General features: G+C 40.8%; 1 protein-coding gene across 5 annotated transcripts in view; it reads right to left on the reverse strand.

Annotated features, from left to right (window-relative positions):
• LOC112218315 (adaptor related protein complex 3 subunit beta 2) overlaps positions 1 to 17,251 on the reverse strand; it is an 89,913-nt gene extending 72,662 nt beyond the window's left edge. For 2 of the 5 annotated variants that reach the window (XM_024379009.2, XM_024379008.2), the window contains exon 1: positions 17,034 to 17,250. In XM_024379009.2, coding sequence (XP_024234777.2) covers positions 17,034 to 17,146 — 113 coding nt within the window. In that variant the 5' untranslated portion in view covers positions 17,147 to 17,250. Of the gene's footprint in view, positions 1 to 17,033 lie in introns of all 5 variants that reach the window. The other 3 variants (XM_024379011.2, XM_024379010.2, XM_024379007.2) reach the window with 2 other exon arrangements.
• Between the last annotated feature and the right edge of the window lie 1,616 nt (positions 17,252 to 18,867).

The following is an 18,867-nucleotide window of genomic DNA, read 5'->3' on the forward strand; positions in this document are numbered from 1 at the left end:
CCTTCAGTAAGGGGCTAGGACACAGAGATGTGGCCCATGTTCTGTTCAGTGCTAAGGTTCCAGAAAACACAGATTGAGCATCAAAGTCAGGTTTTATTGCTTGTATCTGTACTGAATCTAACACACTAAATTAAACATGTCAGATGCATAAAACCTCAACAATTCTCCAATTTGCTTTTTCATGGTATGGTATGTCTCTCCTCTCTCTCTGCAGTATTACTGGTACCATCCCCCACCTATCTACTTTCACCATTTCTCACCAGGATGCCTGAAACTGTGACATCACGCTCTAGTGAATTGCACACACACACACACAGTCAGCCAATGTGGCACATAAACAGTTTCTCCTCACAGCTCGACATCATCTCATCAGTCAGCCCTGCTGCACTCTCTGCTACTCATGCCAAGTAAATTGCCCACCATCCAACAGACAAGGATACTATGACATTTCATCTTCAACTGAATTTGTCCGATACACACTCCCGTTTCAGAGACCGAGAAAGAGAGCGAGACAGAGACACAGAGATCTAGAAATTATAATTATTAGTTAGATAGGATGCAAGGTGATTTACAGATCTCCTCAAACACACACAGATAAAGAGCCCGAGACTGCGAAATCAATTGAATAAGAGGAATTGTTCAATTATTCATTGACAATTAACACTGAGTGACATTGTTGTAATCAACAGTCAAGTGAACACTGCAAACAACCAAACCAAGATGGCCGCTTAGATGGCGTACAAACATATTGAGTCTTCTGAGAAATAAACAGAGAGGATGAGTAGGTGTGGGCCACTGGAGAGAGACATTTTTCAGAGAAAAAGCCAGACAAAAATCAATGACATTTAGAGAGGCAGGGGAGGGAAAATAAAGACGATATCAGAACAGACAGTCACACGTACTCCGAGGAGGTGAGAGAGAGGAGAAAGATCAAGTGAAGTGAGCAAAAGTGAGGGAGTCAGGGGAAGCAATGTATTATACACAGTGCCTACAGAAAGTATTCGCACCCCTTAACTTTTTCCACATTTTGTTGTGTTAGATTTTGTGTCGGTGGCCTACACACAATACCCCATCATGTAAACATGGGATTATGTTTTTACACATTTTTACAAATTAATACAAAATGAAAAGCTGAAATGTCTTGAGTCAATAAGTATTCAACTCCTTTGTTATGGCTAGCCTAAATAAGTTCAGGAGTAAAGATATGCTTAACAAGTCACTCTGTGTGCAATAATAGTGTTTAAAATTATTTTTGAATGACTACCTCATCTCTGTAGCCCACACATACAGATTGTAAGGTCCCTCAGTCGAGCAGTACATTTCAAACAAAGATTCAACCACAAAGACAAGGGAGGTTTTCCAATGCCTCGCAAAGAAGGGCACCTATTGGTAGATGGGTAAAATAAAGAAAATGCAGACATTGAATATCCCTTTGAGCATGGTGAAGTTATGAATTACACTTTGGATGGTGGATCAATACACCCAGTCACTACAAAGATACTGGCGTCCTTCCTAACTCAGTTGCCGGAATGGAAGGAAACCACACCATGAGGCCAATTGTGAATTTAAAACAGTTACAGAGTTTAATGGCTGTGATAGGAGAAAACTGAGGATGGATCAACAACATTGTTGTTACTCCACAACACTAACCTTTATTACAGAGTGAAAAGAAGGAAGCATGTACAGAATAAAATATTCCAAAACATGCATCCAATAAGGCACTAAAGTAAAATACAAAAAATGTGGTGCAAATCCAACACAAACCATCACTGAGTACCACTTCATACACTATGTATACAAAAGGATGTGGACACCCCTTCAAATTAGTGGATTCGGCTATTTCAGCCACAGACGTTGCTGCCAGGTATCTAAAATCGAGTACACAGCCATGCAGACAAACATTGCCAGTAGAATGGCCTTATTGAAGAGCTCAGTGACTTTTAATGTGGCACTGTCATAGGATGGCAACTTTCCAGTAAGTCAGTTCATCAAATGTCTGCCCTGCTAGAGCTGCTCCGGTCAACTGCAAGTGCTGTTCTTGTGAAGTGGAAACATCTAGGAGCAACAACGGCTCAGCCGCGAAGTGGTAGACCACACAAGCTCACAGAATGGGACAGTCGAGTGGTGAAGCGCGTAGCGCGTAAAAATCGCCGGTCCTCGGTTGCAACACTCACTACCAAGTTCCAAACTGCCTCTGGAAGCAACGTCAGCACAATAATTGTTCGTTGGGGGCTTCATGAAATGGGTTTTCATGGCAGAGCAGCCGCACACAAGCCTAAGATCACCATGCGCAATGCCATGCGTCGGCTGGTGTGGTGTAAAGCTCGCCGCCATTGGACTCTAGTTTGTCAAGATCGGTGTGGAAGAACTTGACTGGCCTGCACAGAGCCCTGACCTCAACCCCATCGAACACCTTTGGGATCTATTGGAACGCCGACTGTGAGACAGACCTAATCCCCCAAAATCAGTGCCCGACCTGACTAATGCTCTTGTGACTGAAAGGAAGAAAGTCCCCGCAGCAATGTTCCAACATCTAGTGGAAAGCCTTCTCAGAAGAGTGGAAGCTGTTATAGCGGCAAAGTGGGGACAAAATCCATATTAATCCCCATGATTTTAGAATGAGATGTTCGACAAGCAGGTGTCCACATACTTTTGTAATGTAGTATATTTTCAAGCATGGTTGGTGGTGGTTGCATCATGTTATGGGTATGCTTGTTGTCGGCAAGAACTAGAGTTTTTTTAGGATGAAAATAAATGGAATAGAGCTAAGCACAGGCAAAATCCTGGAGGAAAATCTACTTTCCAACAGACACTGGGAGACAAATTCAACGTTCAGCAGAACAATAACCTAAAACACAAGGCCAAATATACAATAGAGTTGCTTACCAAGATGACATTGAATGTTCCTGAGTGGCCTAGTAACAGATTTCACTTAAATCGGGTTGAAAATCTATGGAAAGACTTGAAAATGGCTCTCTAGCAATGATCAACAACCAAATTGACAAATTAATTATTTGCAAATAATGTGCAAATACTGTACAATCCAGGTGTGCAAAGGCTCTTAGAGACTTACCCAGATATATCCAGAGCTGTAATTGCTGCTGATTCTACAATTTATGGACTCAGGGGTGTGAATACTTATACTTTAATATTTCTATATTTAATTTTCAATAAATTTGCAAACATTTCTAAAAACATGTTTTCACATTGTCATTATGGAGTGTTGTGTGTAGATGGGTAAAAAACAACAACATTTAATCCATTTTGAATTCAGGCTGTAACAAAATGTGGAATAAATCAAGGGGTATGAATACTTTCTGAAGGCACTGTAGACTACTGTCGAGATCTTACTCCGAGGGAGTAGTTCGCTGGGGTGAGAATGGTGCTGTTGACAGGTTGAGACCTCAAATCCCACAAACCTTAAAACCTGCACTCTTCCATTATCCTTGTATACAGTCTATGGTTCCTCCACAGAGAATACAATGGATTTAACTGGACTTAGCTTCACAACCACGCCTCAACCAACGCAGGCTTAACAAGACATTTATTCTCTTCCTTCTCCTGCCTGTTAGTCGATGACTCATTGCTAATAGAAGAACACATTACGTAGGGACGTACAGGCCTCCGTGACTAGAGAATCTTCTGATGTTTAGCATCATGCTAACAGAGGATGATACTAGTCGGCTGGCGTATTGCTCAGCAGGGTGGGACTGTAAATTAGATTTCAATAGATAATGAAGTTATCGATTTTGACAAATGAAAGGAAGGCAAAACTTGTAGAGATTCCTAGCCTGGTCCCAGAGCTGCATATACTAGAGTTGTTTTGGCACAAAACAGATCTGGGACTGGGCTAGTAGATTACGCCACCAAGACAACAACCTATTCAAATAACCTACCCAAAATAACGAGGAGGAATATCTTGACTTTACTGTGTGTAAGCGGTTAGTGGTTTGTCTTTGGCTTACATGACAACATGGAGAATGTTTGTGCAGAAACATGAACATTCGTTCATCTGCTACATCCATCTCCCAGCTGTGTGAATGGCACATTGAAAAAGCAATCCTCTCCAAGGTCTTAATGCTTTTTCTCCACGAACGTCACTTCATCCTACATCTCAACTCAAAATGTTATATTGGAACCAATGTTCAATATATTTTTTTATCTTGAGAAAATTTCAGGTCTGCTGACAGAAAACGCAAACATTCTGTGCATCTTCCAGCACAACGCATTTAATGTTAACAATGGGACTGTACCCGCTTTAAGTTAGTTTTAACAATCGTCAACTAAGCTACTGTGGCTATTTGATCATAATGTAGGCCTACCAGAGTGTCTCAAAATACAACAAAATGAGACAAAAGCAAGCACTTTAACTTACTCGCTCTTCAAAGATGTCTAGAAATGCACACGTTTTGTGCTCTTGTAGGAAGCAATCACTCCCCCATTGCTGACTACAAATGATCTATAACTGGGCTAATAACTTACTAACTAGCAAAGGATATGAACAAATGTACAAATGTGGACACCTCGCTACATGTAACTCACTTTGATCTCAAAACAAGCGCATCTACCCACAACCGCTGATGCTGTAAAAACAGTCCAGTTTAAAGTGAATGACACAGATCCATAAATGGCAATGGTCGATTTTCATATAAGCCTACTGCATCTCTGATTGGTTATGGCGCACCGGTCTGTGCAGAGTACATGCCTGAGTCGTGCCAGTCAATTAAATAAAATCATACTCTGATGTGTTCTGCCTACAACAAAATCTCCTGTATTGTTAGTTTTGCATACTAAGTCTTGCGTAGTTCATTTTGTTTTGTTATGTTGCATTGAAAGTGGCTAATATTGCGTTGATTCGATCACAATTCCCAAAGTAAAGGGAAAAGTTGAGTGAAATTCAATCTCGTGCTTCTCTGCGCATGCTAATATTTCTTCTGCTTGGCAGTCCAGGAGAACTGTGCTTTAGAGGGAACATTGATTGTAACCCCACTTCATCCTAATTCATTCAATGCAGAATTTAAGGATTCAAATGGACAATTTGTGAAAGAGCCAAACAGATCCACAAATGGCATCAATCTGTCACGTTTGCGATGACACGGCAGAGAAAAATGCCCTGAGCAACATGGAATGTGGTGGTGACTCGGGCACGTTTCCAAGGCAACAGCATTTCCTCTGCCATGTTTATACAGAGACCAGCCGACTTGCTATCCTGTGCACCTGGGATACAACAGAACAATGCAAACATGCTGGGTAATTGCACATCAGATAAAAACTAGCTGTCGAGTGGCCATTATTGAACAGGTGACTATGTGCTGCTGCTGCTATGACAATCTAAAACTGGATTTAAAGCTGTATGATGGAGGTATATTTGTGTGTGTTGTTGTTTCATCTAGACATGTCATATAAGCAAGGTTTAGGGTCCAACTTTAAGAAATATCTCGTGCACAAACCAGTTTGTTCAAGCTCTCTAGTAATTGTTGTTGCTGCTATGACATTCTAAAACGGGATTTAAAGATGGACGATAGTAGTATATTCTCTGTGTGTTGTCTCAACTAGACCTGCAATATAGGATAGGCTAAGGGTTAAACTTTTAGAATGTCCATGCACCGGTAGTTTGTTCTCCATGTCCTGTAAAAGCACATTTTCTATGGTATACATTATACGTGCCACTGCCACTAAATCAATCTCTCATTTGAAAGGCCTGAGCTAGATATCTTTCCCATTATGTATGAAATCATAAAAAATCAACTGAATGTACAAAATATTAGGAACACCTGCTCTTTCCATGACAGACTGACCAGATAAATACAGGTAAAAGCTACAGTATGATCCCTTATTGATGTCACTTGTTAAATCCACTTCAATCAGTGTAGATGAAGGGGAGGAGACAGGTTAAAGAAGGATTTTTAAGCCTTAAAATAATTGAGACATGGATTGTGTATGTATGCCATTCCAGCTCTCTCTCCAGATTTTTAGAAGTTCAGCTGTGGAGCTATGAAGAAGACGGGATCATTTTTTAAAATGACATTGCTGCAAAATAAATTCTCTGCTTAGAACATAAGATTGCACAGCTAACCAAACATTTCTGCTGAATACATGGTATATACTGTAAAGCTTTGATACAATAACCATGTTTCCATCCACATTTTATATTTGAGTAAAATCATACCATATGAAAAAAAAATCACAACAGCTGTGATGGAAACAGGATGTTACTGTACATTTTTATAAATGCCGACAGATCATTTGTTCGTTCGACAGTGTGGGATATTTTTTGTGTCGGTAAAATGAGTTACAGTGGGGGAAAAGAGTATTTAGTCAGCCACCAATTGTGCAAGTTCTCCCACTTAAAAAGATGAGAGGCCTGTAATTTTCATCATAGGTACACTTCAACTATGACAGACAAAATGAGAAAAAAAATTCCAGAAAATCACATTGTAGGATTTTTTATGAATTTATTAGCAAATTATGGTGGAAAATAAGTATGCATGCGATTGTGATGGACGCTGTAGGAGAGAGGAATAATGTCGTAGGAGAGACAAAACGTGATTAAAAAACTCCCTAAATATGTTTAGAACTACAAATGAGCAAGCTGCAGAGAGTGGCACAACACAACGAATAAGAACCAGATATTTGAGGCAATACTCCTTCCTCCTTCAGCACTTTATGGACTCCATTGTTAATCCCCATCATAACAGAGGCATTGTTAGTCCCTATCCCCAGGAGTTACATCTGTGGACTCATCGAGGAGGAGGCTGAAACGCTGGTCACCCACATCTGCGACCAACGTTTTCAGAAAGTATGGTGCTAGAACACCATTAATCATTGCTGTGCACTTTGTCCTGTGCATTTTGAAGTGGGTAGCAGCAGTGGAGTCTGAGAAAGCAGCTCTACATGCTTCTCCAATGTGATCACATCCCAGCATGGAACAGTGCGATAGCTAATACCATGGTGGCCTCAGCCTTTTTTGCAGTCAACTTTTTTAACCATAAATGGCAGCTTGTTTTGGGTGGAACTGTTATATAAGGCTTTGCCTTTTGAGTATGTTTTTGAGTTGTCATGTGTTTTTTTACATCATTACGTTTGGCATAGAAATCAGCCTTACAATACAGGCAGTATGCCCGTGTATCAACTCCAATAAACGGCTTCAACCAGCCTCTGAATTCAGAGTTTGATTACCACTCCTTTCTGTATTTTGGGTGTACAGTTTAGACTGAGACATGATGAGCTAGCCAGCTAGATGTTTAGCTTATGTCACAGAGAGGCACACACACAGTGGACAAGGTGAGTAAGTGACTGAGGCTGTGTGAGTCAAATGCAGTGATTTATTTTCGTGCAGTTTATTTATTTTAGACAAAAAAACATTTTACATTTACATCCCACCCAGAATGTAAGCCAGGGCGGGGGGGAGGGGCACGGCAGCACCCACTGCTCGTTGCGAAGAGTAAGAAGAATATGTGCCCTTCACATCAGTCTCCAAAAGTCTCCATTAACACCAGAAAAAGTCGCTAGATTTGTCGCTAGTCAATTTTTAAAAAATTTGTTGCTAGAGGGGTCTGAATACTCGCTAAATATAGCGACAAAGTCACTAAATTGGCTACACTGGCCAAGACCAGAGTAGGCACATTTGCTATTTAATGCAACAGTTTTTGTAGCAAAACTACGGTAGAGTTGAAAAAGCGATGGAAACACATTTAACTTTAGATTTTTATTCGGTACATGAAAAATGTTGTGTGCAGTACGTCATCACGCACTGAATGGAAAATGCGCATCTTTTCTTTTTGCAGATTTGAGAATATTTGCATTAAAATCTGTAGCCAATTGGATGGAAACCTAGCTATTAATTAAGTGGCCAAGAATAATTATATTGTTTTTGAAAATGGTGAATTTACACTTGATATCCCAATTCACTAAATTCACCTTCACTCTTTCTGTGTGAAACGTTCAATTAGCTTAAATCAATTAGTTGATCTAAAATTGGATTATTTGTGATTTTCATAGTTTTATCACAGGTTGCACTCTGTCTCACTAGGGTTGCAAACATGGCCAGCAAAATCCATGGAATATTTACAAAAATATTATAAGTCAGAAACTTGGCGTGCCTAGCTGGTTGGGGGCGCGCAGTCTGACTGTGTGTACCCATTGAACCCACTCAAGGCCATCCTGCCATGGAATAAATAGCAATACAGTGAAAAAGCCTTCAACACAGTGACTTAACTGTGAGCACCATCTGCTGGGGTAAATGCTTCAGTACACTTTAATCGAAGGTTATCTATTGTCAATAACATTGACTTTTGTGCTTATGTCAACAATTGCAGGTTAGTATGTCACTGCAAATATGTCAACGTATTGTATATTGATGGTATAATAAGGGGTATTGAGGGTTTGTGCATTGAGTATTTCACAATTGCTTTTGCAGGGGTGCTTTTATGTAATGGAGGCTAGTTTGTTTTGCCATTACTCATCCACTAAAGCCTAAAGAAGACCAAAATATGTCATATGTGAAAAAAGTTTATTACAAGACAATTTTTATGCCAATTGTTTATCCCAATAGACAGTTGAGTATTTTAGACCATCATGTCATGGTTAAAAAAGCATGGAGCTTGCTTGCAAATGAACTCTGGGATCACAGTTATGGCAATCATTTCACTGTGAATACATCATGGCAATCTCCAAACGGATCTCCAAACAGCCTCTGTTCTATTCCACCAAAGGAGAGTAATGGTATGGTCATGGTGATGGTGATGTAAAAACTCCATCAAAAGTGAGCTGGCCTATTTAACGTAAGAGCAATTTGAATGATTCCTCACCAATTAGTGGTTGTGATTAACACAGAATGTTTCTGAGTGAAAATCTTTCAAAAGATGTCGAAGGAAAAACATGAAAGGTGTTCAAACAAAGGAAGAGAATGTGTAATAAAACATGATTAATTTCTAGCTTAGTCACTACATACAGTAGGCCAGTCACTAGACTACACGGCTCCCCAGACACATATAAAGGCTACACTTCTAGTGCTGTGAATCAGATATCTAGACTAGGATCATCAAATATACCAACATACCAGACCAGAACCTCTACATGGCCAGGAAATTAACTTTTTTTAAATCACACAAGGTGATAGCATCTTTGCTCTTGGCTTCAGCAACACACACACACACGCCTCCCATTTCGCATATTTAATGCATTAATTTCACAGGCACGTAAATATAGCCCCTACCTGGAGTGCATCCCAAATGGCACTTTACTCACTATATCGTGCACTACCTTTGACCAGGGCCCATAGGGAATAGGGTTACATGTGGGACACATGACCAGAGTTATGCGTGCGTAAATGGAACATAATTCCCTTTTTTATGGACTTTTTTCTCTCAACGCATCTGCTGACCTTAGACTAAGCATGAGAATGGCATGCTATTTGTTTGGGGTGGAGACCAAAGAAATGAACGTGGCGAGGTGTGTCTACAGATACGCCGTATTCCAACCTAGACTTAATTCCCTAATAATTCCACCACCTTTATGTGCGATAAAGCGTTGGAATAAGGTCAAGCAACCTGTTGGTTCCAAGTGGAAAACCATCAAATTTATTTTTCCCAGATAGAAATAAAACCATTCTCCATGAAATGTAATTTACAAATTGATCAGAGCGATTGATAAGATGAGTAAGCCGTTTGGATAAGGGGATTGTAAACATAAATGACCATTTAAAAAAAATCTATCAATCTATTTTATCTTGTGATTGCTGGAGATAAATGTTAAACAAGTCATAATGGCAGCAAACTGAAGCATACATAGCTTATCACCATTTCCACAGTGAAGTTTATTAAATGCTAGCCTTTATAATTTGCAAGGATGAAAGAGACTCACTCTATAGGCTTCTGTTGACATGCACAAATAACAGTATAGTGCCAAACCTACCTAATTGATTTATAGAATGTTTTAATTATATTACCGGACTTTCCACTGTATTTTTTTTATTTTTTACAATTTTGTTCATATCAAATTTTTTCCACTAATCGGTAGCCAGAGTCGGGTATACCCACATACAGTGCCTTGTGAAAATATTCAGACCCCTTGACTTTTTCCACATTTTGTTAGCTTACAGCCTTATTCTAAAATTGATTAAATTGTTTTTTTCCCCTCATCAATCTACACACAATACCCCATAATGACAAAGCAAAAACAGTTTTTTAGAAAAACTGAAATATTACATTCACGTAAGTATTCAGACGCTTTACAAAGTACTTTTGTTGAAGCACCTTTGGCAGCGATTACAGCCTCAAATCTTATTGGGAATGACACTACAAGCTTGGCACACCTGTATTTGGGGAGTTTCTCCCATTCTTTTCCTATCAAGCTCTGTCAGGTTGGATGGGGAGCGTCGCTGCACAGCTATATTCAGGTCTCTCCAGAGATGTTAGATCGGGCTCAAGTCTGGGCTCTGGCTGGGTCATTCAAGGACATTCAGACACTTGTCCCGAAGCCACTCCTGCATTGTCTTGGCTGTGTGCTTAGGGTCGTTGTCCTGTTGGAAGGTGAACCTTCGCCCCCAGTCTGAGGTCCTGAGCCCTATGGAGCAGGTTTTCATCAAGGATCTCTCTGTACTTTGTTCCTTTCATCTTTCCCTCATTCCTGACTAGTCTCCCAGTCCGTGCCGCTGAAAAACATCCCCACAGCATGATGCTGCCACCACCATGCTTCACTGTAAGGATGGTGCCAGGTTTCCTCCAGATGTGACGCTTGGCATTCAGGCCAAAGAGTTCAATCTTGGTTTCACCAGACCAGACAATCTTGTTTCTCATGGTTTGAGTCCTCTAACTCCAAACGGGCTGTCATGTGCCTTTTACTGATGAGTGGCTTCCGTCTGGCCACTCTACCATAAAGGTCTGATTGGTGGAGTGCTGCAGAGATGGTTGTCATTCTGAAAGGATCTCCCATCTCCATAGAGGAACTCTGGAGCTCTGTCAGAGTGACCATCGGGTCCTTGGTCACCTCCCGGACCACCTCCCTCACCCCAGAGAATGCAATTCCACTGCTCCAGAGGCCAATGGTGGCGAGCTTTACACCATTACAGCCGATGCTTGGCATTTCGCAAGGTGATGTTAGGCTTGTGTGCGGCTGTTCGGCCATGGAAACCCATTTCATGAAGCTCCCGATGAATAGTTATTGTGCTGACATTGCTTCCAGAGGCAGTTTGGAACTCGATAGTGAGTGTTGCAATCAAGGACAGATGATTTTTATGTGCTACGCGCCTCAGCACTCGACTGTCCCATTCTGTGCGCTTGTGTGGTCTACCACTTTGCGGCTGAGCCGTTGTTGCTCCTAGATGTTTCCACTTCACAAGAACAGCACTTACAGTTGACCGGGGCAGCTCTAGCAGGGCAGAAATTTGACGAACTGACTTGTTGGAAAGGTGGCATCCTATGACGATGCCACATTGAAAGTCAGTGAGCGCTACATGCAATGTTTGTCTATGGAGATTGCATGGTCATGTGCTCGATTTTTATACACCTGTCATTAACGGGTGTGGCTGAAATAGCCAGATCCACTACTTTGAAGGGGTGCCCACATACTTCTGTATATATAGTGAACTTAGTGCGGAAAGTGTCGCCAAAGCATTTTAAAAATGATTCATAACTACTTTCCTTACCCTAAATGATATACAAGATCAGAGAATTTTTAAATATACCAATTTGTCACACCCTGAACTGTTTCACCTGTCTTCGTGCTGTCACCCATCCTCCTCATTATCCCCAGTGTATTTATACATGTGTTCTCTGTTTGTCTGCCAGTTTGTCTTGTCTTGTCAGGTCTTACCAGCGTGTTTTCCCATCTCCCTGTCTTCTCAAGTTCTATTTCCTAGATTCCCCGGTTTTGACCATTCTGCCTGACCCCGAGCCTGCACTTTATAGACTCTGCCCTGGATTACAGACCTCTACCTGTCTTTGACCTGTCTTTTGCCTGCCCCCTGTTCAGGTCAATAAACATCTGTGACTCTAGCTGTCTGCATCTGGGTCTTATCCTGAGTTCTGATACCAATTAGTGCTGAAAAGGAGAAGAATATGTGTATATTTAGGCCTACGTGGCTTTATTTCATTGATCCCTAATATTCTGAACTGTTCTCCATATATTCCATGGAGTCTATCGAGAAAATGCTTATTAAAAAAGGTACACCAAATTTAAAGGACTAACCGCAAGTTTGAATCCCCGAGCTGACAAGGTACAAATCTGTCATTCTGCCCCTGAACAGGCAGTTAACCCACTGTTCCTAGGCCGTCATTGAAAATAAGAATTTGTTCTTAACTGACTTGCCTAGTAAAATAAAGGTAAAATAAAAAATGGGATGGCTTTAGACAAATTTACTGAAAACCATTTTGAATGAACTTCATGAGAAAATCTGTTGGTTGGAGGGTTTTCAGCGGTTGAATTCAATTTATTCAGGGCACGCATGGGAACCAGGCCTGCAAAGCCTGTTATGCACCTACATAAGGTAAGTCTGAACATCAACTTCTGAGAAGTGTGTAGGAAAGGCGTAAATCTGAATCGGGCCCATAGTATATAACACAGTCTGTCTCCAAAGGATATTGTAAAATGTATTTTAAAATGTATTCAATGAAATATCAGGTGCATGATACATTTTTTATCACAACATTAAATATATTTACAGGGATAGTTCACCCAAATTACAAAATTACATATTGGTTTCCTTACCCTATAAGCGGTCTATTGACAAGGTACGACAGCAATCCAGGCCCCTATTAATTTTTTGTTGTTGAAAAAAGCATAAATTGTCTCTTAGTTTCCCTGGCGTGGTTAACCACATACTTAGGGATGTGGCGGTGATGAGATTTTGTCAGCCGGTGATTGTCAAGCAAATAACTGCCGGTCTCACGGTAGGTAATCAAACGTTAACTAACATGAATACATTTAGCATCTCATCGCTTCCACGCATAGTCTACAAGCCACTGATGCAGAACTTTGGAACATCTACATTTTAAATAGTCTAATAAATCCATGTAATATAGCCCACACCATCACAATAAATACATGATTTATTTTAGACAGGTCTAAAGAAACATGATATGAAGAAAATGTAGTCTATTTCAGAAGAACAGAATAGCATACTCTGAGTTATCCTTATGTTAGGTCCTGATCTGGTTATGCCATATGGCTGTGGACTACACTAGTTCATTTAGCAGACAATATTTGCTTAGAATTCCATGGCATTCATTTATAGTATGAAGAATACAACTGAACATAGCTGAATAAAATAGAAAGGATATATTCTCCATCGGGACTTAAAAATAGATATATTGAATGTTAAAACATACAATCAACCTGTAGTGAAGCCACTCAACATGTACATTGCATTCAGTCATCTAACAGACTCCCATCCAGAGCGACCCACAGGCGCAACCAGGGTTAAGCCCCCCGCCCAAGGGCACGTCGACAGATCTTCCACCAAGTCAAAACGGGGACCCGAACCAGCAACCTATCGGCCACCGGCCCATGCTCCCAACTGCCAGGCCACCCACCACCAGGCCACCAACCATCCAAGATCCCCCCCACAGTTCCCTGTGATCGGGTCTTTGTCACAGGCTACAAGTGAAGACAGACACATTGGGGACACAACTGTGATCATCCTTATCCAATTCTGAGGTGCATTTTGAAGATATTGGAAGAACTGTCCACCTGTACTTTTCGTCAGTCAACAAAATGAGTAGGCCTAATGAACAGCAAAGGCAGTAGCCTATGTCAATCTACTATCCCCCCATAGTACAAAAGTTAACCTATTCTATTCTGTGTGAGGAATAAATATTCCAAGCATAGTCTAGGATGTGATAGATTCCAAATTAATACAACCACTACCATCAAAAAAAGTTTTCAAGCAATGTGGCTGACACAACAGATCAGAACATTTGGCTTAAAATGTTGATAAACTATTAGGCTATTTCTTCACATTATAAGCGCAGTAAAGCGCATATGTTCGAAAATACTGTCAATTAGCAGTAAAAAACACCAAAGTCAACTCCAATTCAAATATTCATGTAATGCTTTCATTAAAAAGGTTCATTTTTATAGTATGCATGACAGTTAAGCCCTACACTCATTGTAAAACTAATTAATGTGCTTAATTTAAAAAAGTTGTTTGGCCACTTTAGTTGTGATACAAACCTTATCAGGCCTATGGGCTTGGCTACATGAGGTGTGTGACTATTATTTGAAAAAGGTCACAAAAAACAAGGCATGTGCTGTTTCTTGCCTTACTGCACAAAAGCTGGGCATCATTCACACGTGATAATATATAATTCACAAGTGATAGGCTAATATTGTCACCCATCAGACTATTCTTTATATAATCTTTTGTCTTTACATATATTAAATAATATATGCGTGAAATTTGTTTGGATTTAGAATGGACCAGGGGCAGGGGAAAAAATACATGACATCTCTGCACTTAAATAGCGAATTAAGTACGCTTTTCCCATGGTTCATTATCATGCCAGCCAGGTAGACTATACTCCTGTTGTAAAGAGAAGCAATGTGCTTAATATTAGGAAGGTTGAGAAATAAATATAGTTGGCCTAGCCTATAGAAAGCTGATGGGATCCTCCTATTTTTAATAGAGAACATCACTCTGTTTTTTCACGCAATTTCTTAGCCTATTGAAATGTTGCACAACATGAGCTCATGAAGTGTTTGATTAGATTTTAGAATACATTTGCATTGATGACAGAGTGATTAGAGGGACAATAGAGTGCTGAGTACCAGGCAGTTAGCAAGTTTGGTAGCCTACTAATGATCAGCAGCAGCATCAGAGCTTGGAGAATCCTAATTACCATGACTAAATGGTTACGTGGAATTTGACTGCTGTCACAACTTGTGACCGCCGGTGTGGCGGTAATACGGTCACCGTAACAGCCCTACACATACTGACGTTTTAGCATTTGTGGCACAAATACCATTCAAGTCATGGGACCGATATAAGCCATTTTCACACATCATCTTCAAATCATCTATAAGTGACTTTGTTGAGCTTCACAATCAATTTTAAATACTTGTGTACGTTATGCGCAAAAAAATGCTAATATTGGTCCTATAATTTGAATGGGACTTTTTTGTCACAAATGCTAAAACGTTAGCATATGGAAACGGTGCCATGAAAACTAAACCAAAGAATGAAATATTGTCATATCTTGTCCATATGCTGCTTAAAAGGTAAGGAAACCAGTGTGTCATTTTGCAATTTGGGTGAACTATCCCTTTAAGTATAAAAATGGGATTACCCGATAAATGTATAAACATTGCCACATTTTTGCAAAAGCACCAGATGTGGCTTAATGACCTTTTATAACACCCTCTATGTAGTACTATAACTTTGCTTACGAATGATTAGTTAACCATTATGTTGTGATTGTGGAGACTATGAAGCCTTTATAATTTGTTGTTATGCCTGTTTTAAAGGTGTGACCAATGAAACAAACACCTACAAAGCACAGATGCAAAAGTTGGACCTTTATGAGGTTCTTATTTTACATGAAAAATTGTTTGTGGTCCTTCCAATGCAGCCATGCAGGCACATATTTTAATAGTGTTACCAGTGCTCCTTTTCTCCAATGCACTTTATTGCATTGCACTTAGAGCAGGTTGGGGTTGATGCCTGCAGCAATCAATGAACTGCAGATAAGAGCAGAAGTGACAGGTAGGCAGACTGCCCTTTCCTCTGCCCTGCACTCTTCAACCAAATCAAATCAAATAGATCCAGGATCCAAGAGAATACACTCGACACACACACTAAGCTACAAACTAGTTTCAATAGCAGCATCAGCGTCTCCCCCTACTCCCTCATCAATCTCAAATAACATGAATACAACAATACTGATAAATAATACAGTACAATTGAATAGCACTGTCTAGACCTGCAATGATTAGACTCAACAGAGCATTGAGTAGGGTCAAACATCAGATTCAGACAGCACAGTTAATCAACTGAATTATTTAAATGGCAAACTTTATATGTCAGATATTCATTTTTTGTTAATCAAATAACATTTTATTAGTGTAATATCGCAGTGAATATCGGTTGATAGCAGCCTATTAATTGTCTTAGTTTGCCTTCGCTTTCTTAACCTTTTGCCAAGTAGCCAAAAATGGAAATTATATTCATCACAGTTCCCTAATTGCCCTTCAAGAGTAGGCTATACAGACAAGGCCAGTTGAAACGACCTTTCTGGAGAGCAGCATTCTGTGAACACAAGCCACTTCGCCCAACACACACACCGTCCTCTTCAGCACCACGGAGCTGTCCGGTCCGCGGTTCTGCAAATATATAGAAAACGAACGCTCCTTACGTAGACTATTATGAAGATTATTATGCCTAGTTTCATTTGTAGTATCAATTTCCAGCAACAATCTATCGCATATTTCCCCCTCCTATCATGTTTGGTTGACTAGGCACTGTAAACTGATTTCTAATGGGACAGCGTTTTGGACGAATAGGCTATGCTACACACGAGTGAGTGGTCAGCCCGATTCGCGTTCAACTCAGATTAAGAATTTAAAATGTAACCTATAGCCTAGATAGAATACTGAACAATTACGCTATGTGATAGCAATCTGTCAATAAATAAACCCCCTCTAACAGAATATGCATATCGCTTCTGCGGCCTAGTCCCATTTTAAATTGGCCCAACACCAAATCACTGTAAGATTCAGAGCTTCAGCCCTGATGGCCTTGTCGTTGGTAGCAGCATACGGCAGTTTTCCCAAGCAAATAATCTAGGACTCAAGAAAATACACAACTATGACTCTTCAAACACATATTTTTCAATCGAAGTAAACTACGTTGGAGACATTGTTTATTCTAACGTCCCCAAGCCTATAAAGCCCGTTCAAGCGCCGCTTCCTCTCCATCTTGACAGGCAGGAAATTGCATCCACCTCGCACCTCCCCCATAAACTGCCCATGATATTTCAATATGACAACATTAAACATAACCGCGACAAACGCAAGCGGCGACGGGTTTTTGCACCTACCTTTTGTAGTCGGAGGAGAAAATCCCTCCGCTGGCCGGGTCGTGGCCATATTCGGGCTCCCCGACATTCGAGGAGCCCCCTTTTTCATCATTGAAAGCGGAGCTAGCAGACATTTCAGCAGCTTCTTTGGAACACAATGATGGAGATTTAGTGCGGCGGTCAGGGCACCTCTTAAAGGCACACTACCCGCTATCTCCCCTCTATTCTCTGTGACACACCGTCACCAAGTAGACTAGGTTATCCCCAACATTGGAGCTACGTAAGCCTACAGTCGACAACATAAGGTCTGGGGACTCTTTAACAGTTGCGTAGATTTCTGTGTGCGCCATTTCTGAAAAGTCTGCGCATGTACACAAATATTGAGATTTATAAACTTGCCATATATACATGGTTGTGTTATAAATCAGACCTGTTGTAAAACTGTGCACATGAACGAGCATTAAAACTCCGTTTGGAAAACGCCCAACATTCACCTTTTATGGTGACAATAATGCCATTTATTTGCTGTAAAATGTGAAACTATTTGAATTAGGCCATGGCAGTTTCTATATATATATATATATATATATATAGTGGCACACCAGGGGTTTGGTCAAGACGTTTACACAGATCAGACACAGACAGAGTAGGATTAGCTCGGTTTCAATGGTGTTTATTTAAATAATCAATAAAAATTAAAGGATAGGTTTCCCCCATGAGACCCTCTCCGGGATACCGTCTTCTGGGCTCCGGGTCTTGCTGTATCCTGTCGTGCACAAAAACGGAACTCCCTCCTTTTAGCTCGGGCACCGTGTCCAACTATACGGAAGTCACCTTTCTGCCCCCAATCCCTCCCTTTGTGTGCTGCCCCTCTAGCAGCTTTATGGGACTCGTACAAGCTGGTGAGCAATCAGCCCCAATTAGTCCTGGCCGGAGAGCCCGTCGAGACCTGGCACGTCCAGCAGAGGGAGCCATCGCCTCGTGATGTAGACTCCTGTCTGCCACCAGGCCTCGACGAATCTCCCCCTGGTGGCTGACCTGCCTTACGCCACAATATTGTACCAGTCAAAGTTCTACTCATTCCATGTTTTTTCTTTATTTATACTATTTTCCACATTGAAGTCAATATGCCTTGTCTATTGCTGTTTTGGTTAGTCATTTTTTGTCTTATTTCACTGTAGAGCCTCCAGCCCTGCTCAATATGCCTTAGCCCTTATGTTCCACCCCCACACATAGAGTGACCACACCTGGCTAAATTGGTGCCTCTAGAGACAAAACCTCTCTCATCGTCACTCAATGCCTAGGCTTACCTCCACTGTACTCACATCCTACCATACCCTTGTCTGTACATTATGTCATGAATCTATTCTTCCGCACCCAGAAACCTGCTCCTTTTACTCTCTGTCCGAACGTACTAGATAACCAGTCATTTTATCCTTTAGCCGTACTCTTATCCTACTCCTCCTCTGTTTCTCTGGTGATGTAGAGGTGAATCCAGGCCCTGTAGGCCCCAAAACCACTCCCTGTCCACAGGTGCTCTCATTTGTTGACATCTGTAACCGTAAAAGCATTGGTTTCATGCATGTTAACATTAGAAGCCTCCTCCATATGTTTGTTTTATTCACTGCTTTAGCACACTCCGCCAACACAGATGTCCTAGCCATGTCTGAATTCTGGCTTAGGAAGGCCACCAAAAATCCTGAAATTTCCATCCCTGACTATAACAATTTCCGACAAGATAGGACTACCAAAGGGGGCAGGGTTGCAATCAACTGCAGAGATAGCCTGCAGAGTTCTGTCATTCTATCCAGGTCTGTGCCCAACCAATTCTAGCTTCTACTTTTAAAACTCCATC

Source organism: Oncorhynchus tshawytscha, linkage group LG19 (genome assembly GCF_018296145.1).
Source record: "Oncorhynchus tshawytscha isolate Ot180627B linkage group LG19, Otsh_v2.0, whole genome shotgun sequence".
NCBI classification, from domain to species: Eukaryota; Metazoa; Chordata; class Actinopteri; order Salmoniformes; family Salmonidae; genus Oncorhynchus; species Oncorhynchus tshawytscha.